The sequence below is a fragment of the Pan troglodytes genome, chromosome 13 (assembly GCF_028858775.2).
Source record: "Pan troglodytes isolate AG18354 chromosome 13, NHGRI_mPanTro3-v2.0_pri, whole genome shotgun sequence".
NCBI lineage: Eukaryota > Metazoa > Chordata > Mammalia > Primates > Hominidae > Pan > Pan troglodytes.
In genome coordinates this window covers 37,811,138-37,836,047 of record NC_072411.2, presented here as the reverse complement: position 1 = coordinate 37,836,047, position 24,910 = coordinate 37,811,138, and the positions used below count along the sequence as shown (strand labels likewise).

Genomic DNA, 24,910 nt, shown 5'->3' with positions numbered 1-24,910 from the left:
TTACACTCCTTCAACACATGAGAGGCGCCTCTCTTGCAGCATTCACTATCAGGGTATCTCCGTGTCAGCTGGTTGCATTAGCTACATTCTCCAACCCTAATGATCACAATGGGTCCCCAAGGAGCTCCAGATTATCAACTCCTGTCAATTCATTTGAGCCCAGGAGTTCAAGGCTGCCGTGAGCCATGCTCATGGCACCACTGCACTCCAGCCTGGATGACAGTGCATGACCCTGTCTCAGAAATAATCATAGGCCGAGTATGGTATCTCACGCCTGTAATCCCAGCACTTTGGGAGGCCAAGACAGGTGGATCACCTGAGGTCAGGAGTTCAAGACCAGCCTGATCAATATGGTGAAACTCCGCCTCTACTAAAAATACAAAAATTAACCAGATGTGGTGGCATGCGCCTGCAGTCCCAGCTACTCAGGAGGCTGAGACAGGAGAATTGTTTGAACCCCTCGGCTCACTGCAGTCTCCACCTCCTGGATTCAAGTGATTCTCCTGCCTCAGCCTCCTGAGTAGCTGGGATTACAGGCGCCTGCCACCACAGCTGGCTAATTTTTTGTATTTTTAGTAGAGACGGGTTTCACCATATTGGGCAAGTTGGTCTCAAACTCCTGACCTCAGGTGATCCACCTGCCTCAGCCTCCCAAAGTGCTGGGATTATGGGTGTGAGCCACCCTGCCTGGCCTGGGTTGTCTTTTAAGTTTTAAAAAATCATTTGTACATATAGTCCTTTCTGAATATAACATTGGTTTGAAGCTAACTCAATAGAAAGAAATTCCATCTCTTTAGTCTCTCTAGTTTGACTATAGTAGCTAACAGAGCTGGGCTGCAATGTCACACTTCACCTTTAGGTGCCACCATCTGATTTGATTTGCTCCAGACTAAGCATTTCTTAAATTGGGGGCTTTAGATTCTGCGATAGGTATCTCTATTATGGGTATTTTGCCTGAGACATACGAGCCACTCTTCTGGAGGAGGGGAACAGAAGCCAACATTTATCAAGTGGCCTTCCCTCTTCCAGACACAGTGCTGCTGTGGGTGGGTTTCATACACTGTTTAATTTCCCTCTCACAATCACTCTCTGCTGCCCATTTCACCAAGGAGGAAACTGAAAGGCTGAATTACTCACCCAAAGTTACACAGCCAGGTAATAAGAGGGAGAGCCAGGGTTTGAATTCCAGTTTTCCTAGTGTCAGAATCTACACCCCTTCTCCCAAACACAGAGGGGACATCTGCAGGCAGGGACTAACAATCTCAGTCACATCCATTCTATCCATTCTCTGTTGACATCCATGTGTATGTTTCCAGGAATCTCCAATAGGCCTGGCACTGCCCCGTACATTGTTGGCCACAATCTAATAAAGGCTCATGCTGAGGCCTGGCATCTGTACAACGATGTGTACCGCGCCAGTCAAGGTGGCGTGATTTCCATCACCATCAGCAGTGACTGGGCTGAACCCAGAGATCCCTCTAACCAGGAGGATGTGGAGGCAGCCAGGAGATATGTTCAGGTCTGTTTTTCCTCTGGGCGCTTGTTCTTACTCTTGTCCATCTTTCCTTCCAGCCTAATGGAAACAGATTGTGAATCAAAGATTTAGGGTGTGGTGGCTCATGTCTATAATCCCAGCACTTTGGAAGTCTGAGGCAGGAGGATTGCTTGAGGCTAGGAGTTTGAGACTAGCCTGGGCAACATAGAAAGACCTTGTCTGTGAAGAAAAAAAAATTATTAGGGCATGGTGACACACACCTATAGTCCCAGCTGCTCAGGAGGCTAAGGTGGGAGCTTGAGTCCAGGAGTTCAAGGTTGCAGTGAGCCATGATTTCGGCACCATTAAACTCCAGGTGACAGAGGGAGACCACCCCCAACCCCCAAAAAGAAGAATTATTAGGATCTAAGCCTAGTTTTGCTATTGCCTGATTTTGTGAGCTTGGGAAAATCATCTAACTTTTTCATACCTTAGTTTCCTCAACTTCGAACTGGAGATGCCCTGCCCACCTCATAAGTTTGCTGTGATGAAAGTGATAAAGTCTGTGGGGTTAAGTTGTCTTTAAGTTTTTAAAAATCATTTGTACAGGTAATTCTTTCTGTAACATTGGTTTGAAGTTAACTCCTAGAGAGAAATTTCCATGTCTTCAGTCTCTCTGGTTTGACTATAGTAGCTAACAGAGCTGGGCTGCAGTGTCACACGTCACCTTTAGGTGTCACCATCTAATTTGATTTGCTCCAGCCTAGGCATTTCTTAAATTGGGGGCTTTAGATTCTGTGAAACTCATTAGTGCCCCTAATTTGCCAACTCAATGAGTTTAAGAACAGCATCTTTCAGTCATGGAATTTCACCCAAGGAAGTAGAGACATTACTAGGAAGCCGACTGGGCAAGGTGGCTCACGCCTGTAATCCCAGCACTTTGGGAGGCTAAGGCAGGCTGATAACCTGAGGTCAGGAGTTCTAGACCAGCCTGGCCAACATGGTGAGACCCCATCTCTACTAAAAATATAAAAATTACCGAGGCGTGGTGGCACATGCCTGTAGTTCCAACTACTCTGGAGGCTAAGGCAGGAGAACCCAGAAGCTGAGATCGCCATTGCACTCCAGCCTGAGCAACGGAGAGAGACTCCATCTCCAAAAAAAAAAAAGGAAGCAGGTGCCAGCATGGCCTACCTTTATTTCCACCTGAACCCCTGACTGACAAGAGGAGAGAAGGAAAAGAATGATCCTCTTTCACGGCACAGCTCCTCTGGCTCCTCCTAGAAAGGGATAGAAGGTGCTCTCTCCTACATTTTACATCAGGAAGGAAAGGCAAGGGTTTCTCTCTGGATTGGTTCCCACTTTGGGCTCCGTGGAAGAGTCTGCCAACTGTGGCACTATAACTCTCTCGGGGGAAACACCATGGGCCTTGGTTTGCCAAACTCTTCACAGGAGAACTTGACAAAGATAGTCAAATTAATAAATGCAACGAAGGGCTTAATTTTCTGGTCTGCTAGCCAGCTGGGGAAACAGTTTTGAAACAAAATTAATGTATCCCTCATTTCAGACTCACAGAACTGGTGATTTAGAACAACATTTCCTTTTTTCCTGAAATCAAAACTTCAAACGTCAGGAAACGTTAGGCTGTCATATCATTAGATTGAGCCACTTACTGGTGAACTGTGATACTGCAGCCATGGACTATGACAGATGCATCTCCTATTAGAATCAGCTTCCACGAAAATATCTAGTGTGTTACCTTGGAGTGGGTGCATTTAAGCCTCTTTACCAGGGCATGTGTGTTCCATGCCTCATCTCTGACCATGAGTGGAAGCTGCCCTCACCCCACATTCCCAGCAGCAGCCAGTGGGTGAGGAGAGGATTTGGAGAGACTAAAGAAGGCTCTCAAACCCCCAGCATCATAGTGTTTGGGTGCCACGTATCCCCGCACATGATAAGGATGGCCTAGGCCTCATTAGAGAAAATAGGTCAAACGGTTCCCCACTCTGGGGCTGTGAAAGCCCATTAAGAGTTATGCTTTGCCCGGAAAGTCAGGAAAGCCTTGCATCTCAGCCCTCCCCAGAAAGTTCTGTTTGCTCCTTGGGCACTTTGATGAGGAAGTGCAGCCGCTCAGTGGTGAGAAAGAGAACCGGGAGCCTGGAGGCTTGTGGGTTCTCCCTTCTCCTCTGCAGGACCCATCCAAGGGCAGCCAGGAAGCATTTGTTGAGCACCAGGGCCAGTGCCCAGGTCAGTTACTGTCACCTCAAGCTGCAACTATGAAGAGGTGGCCCTGTCCTCAGTGCAACAGCAACTGAGCAAGCACAGACCCAGCTGGGAGACCTGTGGACACTGAAGCTGCAACAGGCAGGAGCCACAGGGAAGAGAACTTAACCTGGGGGTCCAGGAAAAGGAGGGAGGTTGTGAGGCCAGGCACTTCTGAGCGGGGACGATGCTGTCTCTTGCTGTGCCCACCTGTAACGCCTGGGCTGTCTCCCCCACCCCACCCGCAGTTCATGGGAGGCTGGTTTGCACATCCTATTTTCAAGAATGGAGATTACAATGAGGTGATGAAGACGCGGATCCGTGACAGGAGCTTGGCTGCAGGCCTCAACAAGTCTCGGTAAGGGCCTGGTGCCCGCAGTGGTGAGGGCATGGGCGTCGGGGTCACAGAGGCATGTCTCGGGCAAGTTACCATGACTGAGCTTCTTTGCTTGCTGGGAAGTTACATGTGATCATATATGTAAAGCTTAGCCCAGCACCTGGCACTGCTATATGCTTGACAGAGGGGTTTGCTATTATGGTTATTATATTGTGGAACAGCCAGGAAATCTGTTCCAAGGCTGTCCACCTCTGAGCAACCCCACTATGCCACTCCACAGACAAATCCCAGCTCATCCTATCCTATTTCATCACCGCACGTGTGAATGTGGGTGGCAGTGGCTGACAGTCAGGCGTGTGCTTTGCATCATTTGGCCAGCAGGTGGCGATGGTCTGCACCAAAGCGTCCTTCCTTACCCGCCCGCCCCTTCTTGTCAAGGAAGGAGTAGCAACATTAGCAGCCAACGTTTACCCATCTTCTGTTGGTATCTTTATTTCTATTTAAATACGAGTAAAGTGAGGCGCAAAGATTAGGGCAAGATCACCCAGCTATTAAGAGATAGAGCTGAGATTTGCAGCCAAGCTGTCGGCCCCCAGGGCGCATGCTGGGGGCTTGAGAATCATGCAGGTGGGGTGAGAGGTGTGGTGTGAGGAAGCGCAGGAAGCGGCAGTCACTGCCCACGGGAACATGCCCACCGCTCCAAGGCCGGCGGGAATCAAGTGTGAATTCCCAACATAGCCTTTGAGTCCTGCCCCTAGACGCCCCCATATAGTCCAGCTGAGGATTAAAAATCCAGCTCCCAGGCCGGGTGCGGTGGCTCACGCTTGTAATCCCAGCACTTTGGGAGGCCAAGGTGGGCGGATCACTTGAAGTCATGAGTTCAAGACCAGCCTGGCCAACATGGCGAAACCCTGTCTCTACTAAAAATACAAAAATTAGCTGGGCGCGGTGGCGGGGGCCTGTAATCCCAGCTACTTGGGAGGCTGAGGCCAGAGAATTGCTTGAGCTCGGGAGGCAGAGGTTGCAGTGAGCCGAGATCATGCCACTGCACTCCAGCCTGGACGATGGAGCAAGACTCTTTGTCTCAAAAAAAAAAAAAAAAAAATCCAGCTCCCACCTCACAATGCACACCCTGGCCTAGTTAGGGTAAGTCCCCCAGAGCAGGCTGTGCCTAAAGGTCTGATCTGCGAACTGTGATCTCCAGCAAAACCGATGAGCGCCCGGCCCATCTGCACAACTTTGCCGAGCACCTACCATTTGCCCGAGCCAGGGCCAGGGGGAGGGGTCCATGGAAGGAGAGGATTCCATTCGGCTCCTCAAGCTGCTGACAGATCAGCTGGAAAGACAGTTCTCCATCCCATTCCCCAGGCTCTTCAGTACAAAGAAAACTCGGAAGATGAGATCAGGGTAGGCTGGGTAGACCCAGGAGATTTCATGGACAAGGCAGGACATCAGCTGAGCTGGGCCTTGACAGGGGATAGAATGTGGGGGATTGCAGGTCATTCTTTCCAAGAGGCAGAGTTGTGAAGACAGGCCTAGAGGTAAGAATGAGTGGGGGTGCCAGAGCTGAGAGTGGGGAGACCAGCCCAGCAGCAGTGAAGGGGCTGAGGCCACATGGTGGAGGGCCTGGAAGCCAAGCACAGGGCCTTGGCTTTGGTGCCACAGGCCATTGCTGGCTTCTGAGCAGAAGCGTCAGGGACAGGAGGAGGCTGTGCTTTGGTTTTCTCCCATCATCTCAGAAACCCCAGGGAAGGAAGGTTCTTGATCCCTCAGGTTAATGGTAGCAGAAAGGTCAAGATGAAAGTGTCAGAGGCCTCAGCAGGGCATCTCTGGGCCACACCTAAACCAGAAGCCCCAGGTCTCCCTGTGGGCATGTGCATGCATTCAGCATGTACACATGCTGCACACAAGTGTATTAGTCAGGTTCTACAGGAGAGGCTTTTCACTCAGAGTGCCTGGAAAATGCTCCATCTACACGTTAAGAAGCCAAAGTTCCCAGGCTCACAGGTAATCTCAGCACTTTGGGAGGCTGAGGCAGGAGGATTGCTTGAGACCAGGAGTTCAAGACCAGCCTGGGCAATATAGTGAGACTTTGTCTTTACAAAAAATTTAAAAATTATCTAGGCATGGTGACGCACACCTATATTCCCAACTATTTGGGAGGCTGAGGTGAGAGGATTGCTTGAGCCCAGGAGACTGAGGTTGCAGTGAGCTATGATTGCACCACTGCACTCCAGCCTCAGGGGGCGTGCAGTGTCCCCAGGAGGACAGGGCGAGACCCTGTCTGGGGAAAAAAAAAGGAAGAAAGAAAACAAAGTTCAGTGAAATCGTGAGAACTGAGAAATTCAAACTCAAATACTCAATTTGCAAATTATTTCCCCTGCTACTTTGAAGATCTTGAAGCCATTATTATTATTATTATTATTATTATTATTAGAGTTGGAGAAAAGAGGCATGCCTAAACAAACCCCAAGAGGAGCAGAGAAACTTGGAAAGGGCAGAAAACGGAAATACAAATTACACAAGATACAGGGCCGGGTGCGGTGGCTCATGCCTGTAATCCCAACACTTTAGGAGGCTGAGGTGGGCGGATCACTTGAGGTCAGGAGTTCAAGACCAGCCTGGCCAACATGGTGAAACCCCATCTCTACCAAAAATATAAAAAATCAGCCAGGAGTTGTGGCAGGCACTTGTAGTCCCAGCTACTTGGGAGGCTGAGGCAGGAAAATCACTTGAACCCAGGAGGCGGAGGTTGCAGTGAGCTGAGATCGCGCCACTGCACTCCAGCCTAGGTGACAGAGCCAGACTCAGCCACACAAAAATAAATTATACAAGATCTAACTTTACAAACATAGGGGAAGAGTCTCGGATATGTACCTCAGGCATGCTCTTGATTTTGAAATCTGTCATAGATGCTAAATATCAGAATTTGCATATGTTAATGTTTGAAGGAAATTAAAAACTGTGTATGCATGTGTGTGTGTGTGTGTGTGTATGTGCGTGGGTGCGTGTGTGTGTGTGTGTGTGTGTGGTCCTTCAGGTTTCAGAGGCTCTTATAGAGACCTAGGGAAGCCAGGTTTATGGTCTGGCGGGAGGAGCCGCAGGTGCTTCCTGCACCGCCTGAAGGACCTCTTCTCCTTCCCTGCCAGTTTCCCCTACTCACTGCCAAGTGCCTGGGGTTCGGAGAGCTCCCCCGCCCCAGCCCTATGATGTTCTCTTCTCAAAGCATGGCTCTCCCTGAAGCCCTGCCCTCAATGGCTTCTTCCACCCAGGCTGCCAGAATTTACAGAGAGTGAGAAGAGGAGGATCAACGGCACCTATGACTACTTTGGGTTCAATCACTACACCACTGTCCTCGCCTACAACCTCAACTACGACACTGCCATCTCTTCTTTTGATGCAGACAGGTAAGTCCACCAACAGGGAGCCCGGAGCCATCTCTGGAAAAGGCAGAAAGGTGCCCTTGGCTGTGCTCTCCGAGGCCTGCCTAGCCTCAAAACAGGGCCTCCAACGCCGAATGTGCCGGGGTTTGCAAGATGCTCGCCACCCCACAGATCCCAAGGAAATCTCCAGCAAGCAAGAGGGAGAGAAGGCCGGGGTCTCCAGGGCACCTCCCATTAGGGCACATGTGCTTGGCTTTTTGTTTTTTTATTTCATTTTTAAAATTTATTTATTTTGTGTTCTTTTTCACAGGCTGCTTAACTCTAAAAATGCTTGGTTTTTAAAAAGGATTTTCAAGAAAAAAATTGTTTAGGTTTTATCAAAATTCGCTTTAATATTAATAAATATTACAATAATACAAGAGTAAAATTTTATTTTCTCTTTTTAAACAATGCTTTTATGAAGTAGAGATAGTAAAAGATTTTGGTTCACCTTTTAAGTAACGGTTTTTATTTTTATTTTATGTATTTTTTTTGAGACAGAGTCTCGCTCTGTCACCAGGCTGGAGTGCAGTGGCACAATCTTGGCTCACTGCAACCTCCACCACCCGGGTTCCAGTGATTCCCCTGCCTCAGCCTCCAAGTAGCTGGGATTACAGGCGCGTACCTCCACGCCTGGCTAATTTTTTTTTTTTTTTTTTTTTGTATTTTAGCAGAGACGGGGTTTCATCATGTTGGCCAGAATGGTCTCGGCTAATTTTGTGTTTTTAGTAGAGACAGGGTTTCTCCATGTTGGTCAGGCTGGTCTCTATCTCCTGACCTCAGATGATCCCCTCGCCTTGGCCTCCCAAAGTGCTGGGATTACAGGTGTGAACCACTGTGCCCAGCCGATTGTCTTTTTCTTTATGATATCTATTTATCTAGAGACTTTTTCATCCATATCCTGTATTGTTTTTTAAATTTCTCTAAGTTAATTTTCACCTTTCTCTAGTACCTCCTTGAGTAGTTTAATAATCAACCTTCTGAATTCTTTATCTGGCAATTCAGAGATTTCTTCTTGGTTTGGATCCATAGCTGGAGAGCTAGTGCGACCTTTTGGGGGTCTTATAGAACCTTGTTTTGTCATATTACCAGAATTAACATTTCTGGTTCCTTCTCATTCAGGTAGACTGTTTCAGTGGAAAGATCTAGAACTCAAGGGCTGCCCCTCAGATTCTTTTGTCCCACAGGGTGATCCCTTGATGTGGTGCTCACCCCCTTTCCCTAAGGATGGGGCTTCCTGAGAGCCAGACTGCAGTGATTGCCATTGCCCTTCTGGGTCTATCCACCCAGCAGGATTACTGGGATCTGAACCAGTGCTGAGGAATGTCTGCAAAGAGTCCTGTGATGTGATCTGTCTTCAGGTCTCCCAGCCATGGATACCAGCACCTGCTCCAGTGGAGGTGGCAGGGGACTTAAGTGGATTCTGTGAGGGTCCTTGGTTGTAGTTTTCTTTCGTGCACTGGTTTTCTCAAACGCTGGTTATGCGAGCAGTGAAGTTGTCATGTGGACAGACTCAGGACCTCTGGTTAGCCAGGATGTTGCAGGCAGTGGAATTAGTTGTTGTTCTCTCTTTCTTTGGAGCAGGGTTGTTCTGTTATGAGTTGCTATAATGGCGTGAGTTGGTTGGTCTCCAGCCAGGAGGTGGCACTTTCAAGAGAGGAGGTGGCACTTTCGAGGTGCTTTCCCCTTCCACTGCCACCAGCTGCGGTAGTAGAAGGGGGATTACAAGGTTGCCCTACGTTGGCCAGGGTATTTGGGTTTCTCAGGTTATGGGCGGGGCCATAGAGCTCCCAAGAGTTTATGTCTTTTGTCTTCAGCTACCAGCAAAGGTAGAGAAAGACCATCAGGTGGGGGCAGCATTAGGCATATCTGAGCTCAGACTCTCCTTGGGTGAGGCTTGCTGTGGCCACTGTGGGGGAATAGGGGGGCTGGTTCTCAGGCCAGTGGAGTTCTGTTCCCAGGGGTATTATGGCTTCCTCTGCTGTGTCATACAGGTTGCTAGGGAAGTTGAGAAAGCTGGCAGTCACAAGCCTCACCTAGCTCCCATGCAGCCAGCAAGGCCAGTCTCACTCCTGCTGTGCCCTGCCAACAGTGTGCAGGGCAGAGATCTCACCCCAGGCCACAAGCCTTCTCTCTGAGAAAGCAAACAGGGCTTTCAGGCCTTGCCCCTCCCCACCTGCCCACACTGTTGGCTGTGGCTTCTGTGCTTTTATCTGCACTTCTTGTTTGCCCCCAAGATTCTGCTCAGGAAAATTCATGCTTCTAGTTGAAATTAATAAGTTGAGCTAGAAGCTTCCTTAATCCTGCCCCTCCCTAATTCCACTGGCTTCCTTCTACAAGGACCCCTGTAGGATAAAGTCAGGAATGGCTTCCCTGGGCTCAAGCTGGGGACAGGGAGTGGCTGCAGGGCTCTTCCCACTGCTTCTTCTACTTTTACATTTCACTTGGCTCCCTAAATCCACTTGCGCTCTAGGTAAGGTTAAATCCTTCTCCTATGATCTGGATGTTCAGGTCCCCAGAGAGGATGTGTGTTCAGAGGCAGACTTTCCCCTTCTCACACTTTGGGAACTCACAGTTTTGCAGCTGTCTCATGGAGTTTGCAGTAGCATTCTGCTTCTTTCAAAGGGTCTGTGAATTCTTTTGGTTTTTCTGGTATGTTCCAGCAGTAGTTCTTGGAGCAACAGTTAACAATGTGAGTCTCCACACACTGTTCTGTCCATCCAAGTGGGAGCTGTACCTAAGTCCTGTCTCTTATCTGCCATTTTCAGAAAATCTCATTTTGTTCCTTTCCATCAAGCATCTTTCCACACCAGTAGCTCTGACTGTGTCCAGGTTCTTTCTTTGAAAACCAGCCCCTCCACTCCCACTGTATCCTGAAACCCCCAGAGTCAGGCTCACCAAGGGGGCTGAGGAGACTCCAGAACACCCCTCTACTCCTTCTGATTCTCCCTCCCTCTTATGAGCCCTGGGGCTGTCCCTGGGAAGACCTCTAGTGCTTATGAAATGGCCCACATTCAATTCAGCTGAGTCAGATAAATCCAGATGCTGATAAAAACCAACATTTTTTTTTTTCCCTGAAAGATCTGAGTGTAGGAAGTGTCTAAATGCTTGGTTCTTATTTGACATATGTGACTACAGGTGATCAGGCTTCTGTGGCCTCCCCCAGCAGGCACCCCTGTGGCAGGAGCTGTCCACCTCCTCATCCATCACTGAAGACAGAGGCCAGGCTCTTGGACACTTGAAGGAGGTGCCAGCCTGTCTGCTGCCTGTCTTCACACAAAGCAGGGCCCCTACAAATATTCGTGCCTGTGGCCTCACCCGTGGTCTGCATGTGGCATTGACTAGACATGGGTGACTTGGGGGAGCCCATTCTCTGAAGACACAGCACTGGCGTCCATCGGAAGCCTGGAGCTGGGGACCCATAGCCTTTCATAGCTGGTGTAAGGAGCCATCTATTCAGAGTAGTGGAGGGCTGGGCTCCATGAGCAAGACCATTCTCTGCACAGGCAGAGAAATTGAAGGACGGAGAGCTGAGTGGCTTGTCCAATGCTATACAAGCGCAGAGTGCAGGCAGCTAGAACCAGCGAAAGGAGGAGAATTTGAGGCAATTTGATTCTTCTGGGTTTAGTACGATTCTTTTTTTTTTTTTTTTTTTCTTTTTTATTGATCATTCTTGGGTGTTTCTCGCAGAGGGGGATTTGGCAGGGTCACAGGACAATAGTGGAGGGAAGGTCAGCAGATAAACAAGTGAACAAAGTTCTCTGGTTTTCCTAGGCAGAGGACCCTGCGGCCTTCCGCAGTGTTTGTGTCCCTGGGTACTTCAGATTAAGGAGTGGTGATGACTCTTAACGAACATGCTGCCTTCAAGCATCTGTTTAACAAAGCACATCTTGCACCGCCCTTAATCCATTCAACCCTGAGTGGATACAGCACATGTTTCAGAGAGCACAGGGTTGGGGGTAAGGTCACAGATCAACAGGATCCCAAGGCAGAAGAATTTTTCTTAGTACAGAACAAAATGAAAAGTCTCCCATGTCTACCTCCTTCTACACAGACACAGCAACCATCCGATTTCTCAATCTTTTCCCCACCTTTCCCCCCTTTCTATTCCACAAAACCGCCATTGTCTTCATGGCCCGTTCTCAATGAGCTGTTGAGTACACCTCCCAGATGGGGTGGTGGCCGGGCAGAGGAGCTCCTCACTTCCCAGTAGGGGCGGCCGGGCAGAAGCGCCCCTCCCCTCCCGGACGGGGCGGCTGGCCGGGCGGGGGGCTGACCCCCCCCACCTCCCTCCCGGACGGGGCGGCTGGCCGGGCGGGGGGCTGACCCCCCACCTCCCTCCCGGACAGGGCGGCTGGCCGGGCAGAGGGGCTCCTCACTTCCCAGTAGGGGCGGCCGGGCAGAGGCGCCCCTCACTTCCCCGACGGGGCGGCTGGCCCGGCGGGGGGCTGACCCCCCCACCTCCCTCCCAGAGGGGGCGGCTGGCCGGGCAGAGGGGCTCCTCACTTCCCGGTAGGGGCGGCCGGGCAGAGGCGCCCCTCACCTCCCGGACAGGGCGGCTGGCCGGGCGGGGGGCTGATCCCCCCACCTCCCTCCCGGACAGGGCGGCTGGCCGGGCGGGGGGCTGACCCCCCCACCTCCCTCCCGGACGGGGCGGCTGGCCGGGCGGGGGGCTGACCCCCCACCTCCCTCCCGGACGGGGCGGCTGGCCGGGCGGGGGGCTGACCCCCCCACCTCCCTCCCGGACGGGGCGGCTGGCCGGGCGGGGGGCTGACCCCCCACCTCCCTCCCGGACGGGGCGGCTGGCCGGGCGGGGGGCTGACCCCCCCACCTCCCTCCCGGACGGGGCGGCTGGCCGGGCGGGGGGCTGACCCCCCCACCTCCCTCCCGGACGGGGCGGCTGGCCGGGGGGCTGACCCCCCACCTCCCTCCCGGACGGGGCGGCTGGCCGGGCGGGGGGCTGACCCCCCCACCTCCCTCCCGGACAGAGCGGCTGGCCGGGCAGAGGGGCTCCTCACTTCCCAGTAGGGGCGGCCGGGCAGAGGCACCCCTCACCTCCCGGATGGGGCGGCTGGCCAGGCGGGGGGCTGACCCCCCCACCTCCCTCCCAGACGAGGAGGGAGGACGCTCCTCACTTCTCAGACGGGGTGGCTGCCGGGCGGAGGGGCTCCTCACTTCTCAGATGGGGCGGTTGCCAGGCAGAGGGTCTCCTCACTTCTCAGACAGGGCGGCCGGGCAGAGATACTCCTCACATCCCGGACGGGGCGGCAGGGCAGAGGTGCTCCCCACATCTCAGACGATGGGCGGCCGGGCAGAGACGCTCCTCACTTCCCAGATGTGATGGCGGCCGGGAAGAGGCGCTCCTCACTTCCTAGATGGGATGGCGGCCGGGCAGAGACGCTCCTCACTTTCCAGACTGGGCAGCCAGGCAGAGGGGCTCCTCACATCCCAGACGATGGGCAGTCAGGCGGAGACGCTCCTCACTTCCCAGACGGGGTGGCTGCCAGGCAGAGGCTGCAATCTCGGCACTTAGGGAGGCCAAGGCAGGCGGCTGGGAGGTGGTTGTAGCGAGCTGAGATCACGCCACTGCACTCCAGCCTGGGCGCCATTGAGCACTGAGTTAACGAGACTCCGTCTGCAATCCCGGCACCTCGGGAGGCCGAGGCTGGCAGATCACTCGCGGTTAGGAGCTGGAGACCAGCCCAGCCGACACATCGAAACCCCGTCTCCACCAAAAAAATACGAAAACCAGTCAGGCGTGGCGGCGCACGCCTGCAATCGCAGGCACTCGGCAGGCTGAGGCAGGAGGATCGGGCAGGGAGGTTGCAGTGAGCTGAGATGGCAGCAGTACCGTCCAGCTTCGGCTCGGCATCAGAGGGAGACCGTGGAAAGAGGGGAGAGGGGAGAGGGGAGAGGGGGGAGGGGGGAGGGGGGAAGGGAGAGGGGAGAGGGGAGAGGGGAGAGGGAGCTCTATCTACCACACAGTCTAGTACGATTCTTAAGGCTAGACAAAACCTAAGGCTTTTCCTGGTCTCAGTCCTGTTTTGTGTTTCGTGTAAAGGGCCTCTTGAGATTTACAAAACAAGACCTCATCTTTAGTTTTTGAACTTGTAGAGGAGTTGCTTCCATCGCAGATCGCTCGTGGCCAGACTCTGGCTCCTTCTGGCTGAAGATGACGCCTTTTGGCTTCAGGAGGATCCTGAACTGGTTAAAGGAGGAATACAATGACCCTCCAATTTATGTCACAGAGAATGGAGTGTCCCAGCGGGAAGAAACAGACCTCAATGACACTGCAAGGATCTACTACCTTCGGACTTACATCAATGAGGCCCTCAAAGGTACAACGGGCCTGCCCTTCCCCAGCGTGCACCTTTCCCTGTTGGAAACATCCGCTATCTGCAGGAGTGTGATACAGCGTCCTTGGGCCACAGTAAGAAGAGAACGATAAGGCTTCTTGCTCCTGTTGGGGTTAAGCTTTGCTTTAGGGCTGCACTCTGAGTTTTTTTCCTTCCTATGTCTAAGCTCAGCAAGCAAGACCAGTGGCCTGATGCCACCAAACCCTAGTTCCTGGCCTGAGTCACTTGCTCCCCTTGATCCTCCCTGATGTCGGAACAGCAGTGCCCTCCTGAGAATGGTCTGGGTAGGGCCCAGGAGGAGTAGGCTGTGTGGTTGCCTGTAGGGTCTCTTAGTCTCCGAGCAAAAGTTTGAGGCTCTTGGCTCAGCCCTAACAACTTGAGATGGGACCATGAGGATAAGAGAATGGAACAAATGCTGAGTAAAGGAGCAAGCAATGCACCAGCAGAGGAAATGATTAGAAAAATCCTACCCAGCTGAAATCTATTCTATCTAAGGGCTATTTTCTACAGGGAGAAGCATTAACATTCTAAGGCACTGACCAAGATCATGGATAGAAGTGTAGGTGACCCAGGGAAATTAGTCCACCCATGTTCCCGACTCCCATTCAGGGCTGAGCCTTTCTAAAGATGCTGGTGGCTCTGCATCTCCATCCACAGAGGACCCGCTAACAGTCACTGCATGCAAAGAAAGGGGCAGCTTTCTCACAGAGCTAAAGCCAAAGCTTACCGCCATCTGTGAAGGCGGTGGGGAGAGCAGTAGGCAGACCTGGCTTCCGAAGGCCTGGCAGGAAGCTGCCTTATGAGATAGGAAACTTATGCCTAGTCCTCTGTGTTTGAGCAGCTGTGCAGGACAAGGTGGACCTTCGAGGATACACAGTTTGGAGTGCGATGGACAATTTTGAGTGGGCCACAGGCTTTTCGGAGAGATTTGGTCTGCATTTTGTGAACTACAGTGACCCTTCTCTGCCAAGGATCCCCAAAGCATCAGCGAAGTTCTACGCCTCTGTGGTCCGATGCAATGGCTTCCCTGACCCCGCTACAGGGCCTCACGCTTGTCTCCGCCAGCCAGGTGAGATGTGGCTCTGGGAGGGAATAAAGCCTAAGGGTGAGGGGCAGGTGGAAGGGCCTCTCTCAGTCTGTTTTCTTCTAGTTTATTACCCTCCTCTCTGCTGCCCCATCTCCTTCATTCATTCAACAAATGTTTATTTTCTTTGAATGCTCCAGACATTTCCTGGGGTGGAACAAAGGACACTTAGGGTCAATGTTACACCTAGAAACCAGAGCCCTGATCTGGGAATAAGCAGGTCTAGACTCTTCTTCCAGCCCTACCACTAACTTGCTGTGCACTCATAGATAAGAAACCAGGCACATGCTTCAGGGCAGTTATAAGGATCAAATAAAGGGACCATGAAAGTACAATGCCTGCACCATGTGGGTGCCCCATGTTTGTTAAATGTAAGAGTATAAATCACTACACAAATGTAAATGACAATTATCCAGTTTCGATTATACAGGCTGAGAATCCTTCATCTGAAAATTCAAAATCAAAATCCAAAATACTCCAAAATCTGAAACTTTTTGAGCATGACTGGCATGACAACACATGGAAAATTCAACACCTGACCCCATGTGACAGGTCGCAGTCAAAACACAGTTAAAGCTTTGTTTCATGCACACAATTATTTAACATATTGTATAGAATTACCTTCACACCATGTGGATAAGTTGCATATAAAACATATATGAATTTCATATTTAGACCTGGGTCCCATCCCCAAAATATCTCATTATGTATATGCAAATATTCCAAAATCTTAAAAAATCCCAAATCTGAAACACTTCTGATCCCAAGCAAGCATGTCAGATAAGGGATATTCAACCTGTATTCTAATTGCTGATAGAGATGTTTAAAAAAAAATACAACTGCTTAACTTCACTCAGAGGCTCCTGACACACAGTGAAAGGGGATGGGTACCTCCACCTCGGCATCCCGTCAATGGCTGTGCGGATTTGGGGTACCGTGCAGCCTCTGCTGGGGTCTCAGAGATCTGAGAACTCAAATCAGCGCCAGAGCACCAACCACCCTGTGTCACTCTCTCCTAGATGCTGGACCCACCATCAGCCCCGTGAGACAGGAGGAGGTGCAGTTCCTGGGGCTAATGCTCGGCACCACAGAAGCACAGACAGCTTTGTACGTTCTCTTTTCTCTTGTGCTTCTTGGAGTCTGTGGCTTGGCATTTCTGTCATACAAGTACTGCAAGCGCTCTAAGCAAGGGAAAACACAACGAAGCCAACAGGAATTGAGCCAGGTGTCTTCATTCTGATGAGTTACCACCTCAAGTTCTATGAAGCAGGCCTAGTTTCTTCATCTATCTTTACCGGCCACCAAATGCCTTAGGGTCTTAGACTCTGCTTATACTGGACTTCTCCATAAAGTCCTGCTGCACCGTTAGAGATGACTTTAATCTTGAATGATTTCGACTTGCTGATTAAAATGGAAATATCTCCATCTTGCTCCAGTATCAGAGTTCATTTGGGCATTTGAGAAGCAAGTAGCTCTTGCGGAAACGTGTAGATACTGGTCTAGTGGGTCTGTGAACCATTTAATTGAACTTAACAGGGCTGTTTTAAGTTTCAGAGTTGTTAAGGGTTGTTAAGGGAGCAAAAACCGTAAAAATCCTTTCTATAAGAAGAAATCAACTCCATTGCATAGACTGCAATATCATCTCCTGCCCTTCTGCAAGCTCTCCCTAGCTTCACATCTTGTGTTTTCCAGAAAATAAAAACAGCAGACTGTCCTTTCTCCTATGGTTGCCCCTCCTTGAGAAAGTAGGTTCAAGAGAAGTTAATGAAGTCACACAAGCCATCTGGAGCTCCGATTAAGCTTTCTCACCAGACCAAGTCTTTCTGTTGACATTATATTCCTTGGGGCAAATACACAACATGCAGAAAGTGGCCTTTTCCCACCCCTCGAACACCCCCACTGCCACTTTTTATGCCATCCCCAGCTCTCCCATCTGACCTTGGTTCATTTAGTCTGTTTCCTTCCTCCTTTCCCAATTTGTGGTAGTTCTAAACTGCACATAGGACAACTATCCATATTCCTTTGTGTCTTCCCAAATGCTACTCCTTCCACCTAGGATGCCCTTTCTTCTGAAAATGCCTTTAAGTCTCAGCTGAAATAATGTACCTCCTCCTCTGAATGGCTTCCCTGAAATCCCCAGGCAGATTCTCCTTCGTCTGCTTTGCTTGTAAATATCCCCTATTACAACTTGACCATCCAGTTTCTATACTGGAATTGCGTATTTCTCTATCATCAGCTTCTTAAGGCCAAGGACCATGTCTCATTGTCTCTGGCAAGCACAACTTGGAGAGAGCAATGAAAAGCACAAATGCTCCTTTCGTGTGTTCACCCATTCACATAGCATTTCCTGGGCAGTGGTGGGAGCAGAGATATGTTCTTTATAATCCCCTCAAATGTGCTGAGAGACAATCTCAGTGTGAAACACCTAAACACTTGATTGGCCCATATATTACATCTAGATAGCTGGGAAAATGTTTTGTAAAAATAGAGTAATTTTGAGCTGGTCTTAAAAGGATGATCACACTTGAAATTTGCTTCTTGTAAGCATTCCTTTCCCTATCAAAACATTCCAACGCCATGAGTCCCAACCTGGCAGTCAGGAGCTTGTGGTGCACAAGCATTTTTCTCCATCAATCGACTGGAAAAGTTTGTCAGATGGGGGTGGGGGTGGTTCTAAAATTGATATTAAAGACATTTGTTGGCCAGGCGTGGTGGCGCACACCTGTAATCCCAGCACTTTGGGAGGCTGAGGTGGGCAGATCACGAGGTCAGGAGATCGAGACCATCCTGGCTAACATGGTGAAACCCCGTCTCTACTAAAAATACAAAAAATTAGCCAGGCATGGTGGCGGGCACCTGTAGTCCCAGCTACTCAGGGGGCTGAGGCAGGAGAATGGTGTGAACCTGGGAGGCGGAGCTTGCAGTGAGCTGAGATCACACCACTGCACTCCAGCCTGGGCGACTGAGTGAGACTGTCTCAAAAAAAAAAAAAAAAAAAGACATTCTTTGGGGAGAAACTCAGTATCATAAGGTGCCAATTATACCTAAATAATCTCAAAACTCAACATCACTTTTTTGGGACAACACTAACAAAATAATATAAAGAAGTTTCATATATGAAATAAACTTGTAAGAAGAGCCAGGATAAATCTGGGGGAAGAAGATTAAAACACATTATAAAGCTAGCTTAGTTTGGTATAGCAGAGAGCAAACAGATCAATAAAGGAAGAGAAAGCCTAGACACAGAAGCATCTGCACATGGAACAGATGCCCACCTCGCAGGCAGTGCGCCTACTCGGGGCAGAGGGCCCATGAAGGCAGTGAGGGAACAGGCTCCTGGGGATGTTAGCCACGGGCATGGGAAGGAGCCAGGTCCTTTCCTTGGATACCAGATTTAAACATACAAAAAGGAAACCATAAGAATCCTAGGATATAAAAAAATTAATTTTTGAAGTGGGAAAGGTATTTATAAGCGAGACTCAAGACCTGGAGGTCATAAAGGAAAACACAGATAATACTGTGGAAAAAATTACCAAATATACTCAACAAAAGGGAGGGAGAAGCCAGGCGCGGTGGCTCACGCCTGTAATCCCAAAACTTTGGGAGGCCGAGGCTGGCGGATCACGAGGTCAGGAGATCAAGACCATCCTGGCTAACACGGTGAAACCCTGTCTCTGCTAAACAAAATACAAAAATTAGCCAGCTGTGGTGGTGGGCACCTGTAGTCCCAGCTACTCGGGAGGCTGAGGCAGGAGAATGGTGTGAACCCAGGAGGTAGAGCTTGTAGTGAGCCGAGATTGCACCACTGCACTCCAGCCTGGGCAAGAGGGAGACTCCGTCTCAAAAAAAAAAAGAGAAAATATTCACTGCATATGCTAGCAAATGGCTGTAATGTACACAGTAGTCTCATAAATCAGTAAGAAAAATATGAAAACAAAAATTGGCAAGGAATACACGGAGCTCTCAAGATAAGCCAAACTGATCAATAACATCAAGATGCTCACTTCATTCATGATAAATACAATGCATACGAGATTATATCATTTTTCATCCATCATTTTGACAAAGCTAAGAAAGTATGATAATACAGTGTTGGCAAGGGTGTGGGAAAATGGACATTCTCATGACTGTTGGTAGGGGTTCAAATTCACACAGCTTGTAGAGGAGGCAATGCAACAGCATCTTTCACAATCCAAACTGCAAACACTCTTCTTTCACTTAGCAAGTTATACAAACATATTCTACAGGTATATTTTCACAGTAAGACTATACCTCCCACTGAAGGTTGCTTATGATGGCAATGTTTGTAATAGAAAAACAAAATTGTGTAATAAGCACTGACTGCCACCAGAGCATGGACAGTAAGCTGAATGCAGTACATTCATCAAGCAGAATGCTATGCAACCATTAAAAATGAGGTAGCTCAGTGTCGACAGGAAAAGATCTCAAGACTATGTAAGCAAAAAAGCAAGATGCAGGGTAGAATATATAATATGATCCCATTTATTTAAAAAATAAAGATTACATATTTGCTTATATACGCATACAAATTTTCTGAAAATTACATAAGAAATTGTTAATAGATTACCTCTGGAGAATAGTACTGGGGTAAGAGGTGAGGGGGCAGAATTCTCATTTTACAGCCTTATATACTGTTGTGAATTTTTTTTTTTACCATGTACTTTTTAAAAATACAAAATTGAGGAGGGATCCTCCTACTTCAAAATTACGAAGCATTCTTTTATGTACATTTCTCTAAGAGTTATATTTGATATTTTTCAAGGCAAACTGACTTGAGGTACTCGATGTTTTTAAATGTATTTCTAATAATTATTAGTAGGGTCACACCTATTTGACAGCTTTTTTAAAAAGTCACATATTGCTGTATTTTTAAAGATGACAAACCTTTATTTAAATGAGATGCTTGCTGGAGATTTTCTTTTTCAAACTCACTTTTTAAGTTATGGAAATAATATCACTGCCGAAAGTTTGGAAAACATATATAAGGGTGCCAAAAATACCACTAAAATCACATAAACCAATCTTACCATTATTAATGTTTTGGTGTGATTTCTTTCTTTACATATCTATTAATACCTAGTACTATCTATGTAGAAAATGTGTTTGCAAAGCTGAGATCACACTGTACCTATACCTATAGATCCTGCTGCTTTTTCCCCCAACACTTAACAGATGCTCAGTAAACATGTTAAACCAAGTTGTTAATTAGTATTGTACCATTTCTCCTCATCAAAAATTACTTCTATAGAAGGCATTTAGTTGGTTTCCAGTTCTTGAGTAAAATAAATAACACTTAATGAGTATGTCTTTACCTAAACATTGTCTGCATTTATGATTTAGAAGAAGCTACTGGATCAAACGGTATGAAATATTTTAAGTTTCTGATAAATGTTTTTCAGAAGAATTATACTGGTTTTCACTCCTACCAACAGCGCAGCCTGTGTTGCTGTTTCCTTGCCAACACTGTCACCATTTTTAAAAGTCACTGTTATTTCACAGGTAAAAAACAGAAAGTTTGCTCTGAGAAAATTTCTTCCTCCCATTACAAAATAAAGTCACAGTCTTTCCGTATGTCCACTCTAGAGTGCTATCTTCCAATCTAAAACAGAGGAACTGTTTTCAAACATCATTAGTTTAGCGGTCTCCACTAACAAAGACATATGGATAAAGTAACATCTAAGTCAGATTAAGAATCTCAACTTTTTAAGAAAAACCAAATGACTAAAGGCATATTTTTATTCTATACTTTTTGTCCTATAGGTACTCTAGGTCCTTGTGTAATTATTGAGGACAAAACTTCAGTTAAAGGTGAGAGGGAAAACTAGGTTGCAGACTAGCAGCTGTTTTGCATCTCACAAGAACAAAGGCCTTAGCAAACCGTATACTTTATGCAAACAAAGTGATGCCTCACTGACTTAGGAGACAAGTCACATGCCATCAGTGTGTCAGAAAATTTCTTTCTTCAGTGATAGTTAAGGTAACCTAGCCAGCTACTTTCCAGAGACAGCTCCAGGGCAATACTGGGGGAAAAAAAAATCAGAGACATAGGACCTCAATAGAGCCCTGTGCAACAAAAAGATGCTAGATAACAAAACTCAAAGCAAAACTAAGATCATTCCAATTTAGGGGAAAGTTTTTTTATTCAGTGTTTAAGATTAAAAACTACAAGATTTTGCTTGCAGCTGATGAGTAAAAAGAGAAGTTAAACATAAATTCTCATCTGAGTGGCTAGTTAAAATGCTCTGACACCGAGTCAAGTTACTCAGTGACATACCAGTTACTTTGGGCTTAAGAGTCTTGGAGCAAAGTAGCTCTAAACAAAACGTGTCATCTGAAGCATAGGGCTAATGGGCATATGAAATACTAAATAAGAAGCTGATGGAGGCAGGCTGCGGCAGACTTTTTGGTTCTTTTAGGGTTCTAGCAGTGGTTGCCATATAAGCAAGGACCTAGCAGAGAGTTATTTCCTGTCTTTACTTTTCTGAGTTAAACACCTTCAACCCACACCCACTAAGCAGGAATAAAGAGACATTTTATAGACCAGTTGGAAAATATAAAGCAGTCCCACTTCTCCAGTAGAATTTTAGTTGAATTAAATCATAAGAGAAACAATGATTATTGCACATATTATACTTGTCACACTACATCTGTTGAGTGGAATTTCCATTCCAAGTGTTGTTTTCATCTTCACCATCATCTTGAGTCCTTAATCTATAAATTTTCCCCTCCTTTTTAAAGTCGTCTCCACGCTTTTCCAGCACTCTTTTTCTCACTGGTTCCCTGATACGAAAAAGAGGGAGCAAGGGGAAGATGTCATAAAATAAAAACAATAGTAATACAAGCTGTTTCCAACTTCCATCAGTACAGGCAACTAAGCTTTACTTTTAATGCCATCTAAAGTAAGGAAAGTCCATGGGAGACCATTATATCTACTAACACAGTACTAGACTTTAGTAGTCTTTGGTAGTTTAGCTTCATCTGATCTCTAAGTCAAGCCAGCCAGCCAAATCATATATTCCATTTCCATTGTGTTTCTTAGTGACTTAATAAGCATTAGAGGAGTGTGACCATTTGCCAACTAATCTTTCCCTTGTTATTTATGCAAGCCGACATTATCTACTAAAACATTTGTAACTTAGCACCCTAGAGACTATCCAAAGCTCCAGTCAGCTTGACAGAAAGGGTCAATTTTAAATCCTTCGCAAAATCTTCAAGAATGACTTATTTATAAACAATTAAGAATGAAGAGGACTTCCTATTCTGAAAATACAAAGGTATAAGGATAAAATTTAAGCCAACAGACTTTTATAACTCTAGAGGGGAGAGAAAAAAGGAAAAATAATGGTGGAACACAAAGCTTCACCCTCTCTTTGACACACCTTTTATTCCATCCTTTGCTCTAATCTAAGACCTTTCTCTTATTTGAAAAAAGTGTTGTTTTTTGTTCTTTTTTGAGACAGGGTGTCCCCTCTGTTGCCCAGGCTAGAGTGCAGTGGCACGATCACGGTTCACTACAGCCTCAAAACTCTGGAGCTCACACAATCCTCCTGCCCCAGCTTCCCAGGCAGCTGAAACTATAGGCACACGCTATCACACACAGCTCACTAAAAGTTTTTTTTGTAGAGATGGAGCCTCACTATGTTGCCCAGGCTGGTCTCAAACTTCTGGCCTCAAGTGATCCTTGCGCCTCAGCTTCCCAAAGAGCTGGGATTACAAGTATGAGGTACCACACCCAGCCTGAAAAAAGTTTTAAAAATCCATACAACGAGCTCTCCTATATTACAGTAATTCAGTATTAAATGCTCCCACCCATTGCTCAGTAAGAGTTTTAAGATTCAGCCTTGTTTGAGCTTCCCTCTGTCCTCACTACAGTAACGTACTTAGTAGGTAACTGGTCTTCCTGCCTAACAGTTATGAAATAAGATAAAGGACAAAGCAGCCCAATCACAATACTTATATGTCATTACCTATGGAATCCATAAACACATGACTAGGGCTTCTCCATACTGAGGGCAGAGAAAAAAGAATTTCTATTACTTATCACATAGGACTGGCATGAAGATTTGTTATAATGCCTATAAAAGGCCTCACAGAGTGCTTAACAGAGGTGTCCATTTCAGTAAGTTACATTATTATGTAATTATTAGAAAGGGGCATAATCTTACTTTCTAGGAAAATACTTCCCATTAACCTGTTTCAAGTATACAAAATCTTAACAAAGATAGGAGTTAAAATTGTCAGTGTTGTATTACTATGCTAACCATTGCATGCTATCTGCTATAAAAGTTGTTTTGTTTTTGTTTTGAGACAGGATCTCACTCTCACTCTGTCACCCAGGCTGGAGTGCAATGGTACAATCTTGGCTCACTGCAGCCTCAATCTCCCGGGCTCAAGTGATCTTCCCATCTCAGCCTCCCAAGCAGCTGGGACCACAGACATGTGCCTGGCAAATTTTTAAATTGTTTTTGTAGAGACAAGGTCTCACTATATTGCCCAGGCTAGTCTTGAATGCATAAGCTCAAGTAATTCTCTCGCCTCAGCCTCCCAAAGTGCTGGGATTACAGGCGTGAGCCACTGCATCAGGCCCTGGTCTCTTGGTTAAGGGATTAGTCCAAAATAATTCTCTGAGAGAGAATTTTCAAAGCAATAACCTGTTTCTGCAATTTGGTCCTTCTCTGAATGATCCAGACAAGGCTGTCAGCCGGTAGATAAAAGAACCAACAGGGTTAAAATGATCAAAACAGAGTAGTTCACCTACAGTAATTATGCAAGATGACCCTGAACGATTAATGCAATGAACTATCTTGTCAAGCAAACATGGTTAGCAAGAAAGAGGTTACTAGAAAAAAAAATCTGCCTTGATAGTTATGGGGTAAAGAAACTTCAATGAATGAAACAATAAACCAGTAGAGGTGAAGCTGCTTTCCAAAAAATTGGTTTTATGAAGCTGGCTGAGAAAACGCAGGTAGTGAGCTCTGCAGTAGAGATGATGTAATAAAGTTTCAGAGCATCGGAGTTTTTCTCCTCCACTGTGGGAACTGGAGAGGACATATACAGAAAGGCAAAGTACTCAACTTTTTACTTAAAAAAGATATTGGGCATGACTTACATATTTTATAAATGGGGAAAACACACACAGATACCTTTTTTCTGATTTGCTAGATGATGCAGGGTTTGGGGGTTCTGACGATGTTACTCTCACTGAAGTCTGTGTGGGAGGCGGATTACTAAACAAGAAATTGCTAATTAATCTCCAGATGGCAAGGAATGGATAAAGCACTGTTCCCAACAAGGTCCAAATGTCTCCGCTGGAAGAGTGTACAATGGATGCAGTTGGTCTTCCTGCCTAGAAATTAATAAACAAACCTAGATAAAGACTACATTAGCACAATCACATCACGCCCAAGGTTCCAGATGAAACTTTTATCTGGAAAAGGAGGTCCTACCAATTTTAGTTTACTTCAAGAGGGTAAAATGATATCTTTTGCTGTTTTTCACGTATATATAAACTTCTGAAGACTCCCAGAAGTTTTTAAAGATAAATATACAATATTATACAATTGTATATAATTGTATAATAACTGTATAATTGTATAGTATACAATTATTTTATATAATATATTATATTTATTATATTTTATATATTATATATAATAATTATAAATTATTTATTTTATATAATAATTGTATATAATTGTATAATATTGTATATTATATATACAATTGTAATTTTATGTTATAATATTTGGAGCTGTGTTTAAGAGAAATTGTAATATACAAACTACAAAGTAGTTCTCAGTGAAATGAGCCAACTATTTTTTAAGAATATTAAACTTTTATAAGAAAAGTCTTTCTTGCTGATTTAAAAAAAAAGGTTCAAACAATGAAATCCTGATTACTGGAGAGCTAACTGTTTTGGGGTGGAGGGCACATCTAGTATAGAGCAAGGAAAAC

General features: G+C 46.9%; 2 protein-coding genes across 9 annotated transcripts in view; one reads left to right on the top strand and one right to left on the bottom strand.

Moving 5' to 3' along the window:
- The window catches only part of LCT (lactase), a 55,654-nt gene extending 39,000 nt beyond the window's left edge, over positions 1–16,654 (top strand). Inside the window, exons 12-17 of the mRNA XM_016949753.4 lie at positions 1,317–1,519; positions 3,985–4,094; positions 7,346–7,480; positions 13,610–13,833; positions 14,693–14,920; positions 15,955–16,654. Coding sequence (XP_016805242.3) covers positions 1,317–1,519; positions 3,985–4,094; positions 7,346–7,480; positions 13,610–13,833; positions 14,693–14,920; positions 15,955–16,175 — 1,121 coding nt within the window. The 3' untranslated portion in view covers positions 16,176–16,654. The remainder of the gene's footprint in view (positions 1–1,316; positions 1,520–3,984; positions 4,095–7,345; positions 7,481–13,609; positions 13,834–14,692; positions 14,921–15,954) is intronic.
- A 2,761-nt stretch (positions 16,655–19,415) lies between these two features.
- Positions 19,416–24,910, bottom strand: part of UBXN4 (UBX domain protein 4) — a 43,474-nt gene continuing 37,979 nt past the window's right edge. For 7 of the 8 annotated variants that reach the window (XM_054678750.2, XM_054678754.2, XM_054678751.2 and 4 more), the window contains exons 12-13: positions 24,100–24,302; positions 19,416–21,736 (exon numbers count right to left, since the gene is read on the bottom strand). In XM_054678750.2, the coding sequence (XP_054534725.1) occupies positions 21,598–21,736; positions 24,100–24,302 (342 nt within the window). In that variant the 3' untranslated portion in view covers positions 19,416–21,597. The remainder of the gene's footprint in view (positions 21,737–24,099; positions 24,303–24,910) is intronic. The other variant, NM_001246510.1, reaches the window with a different exon arrangement.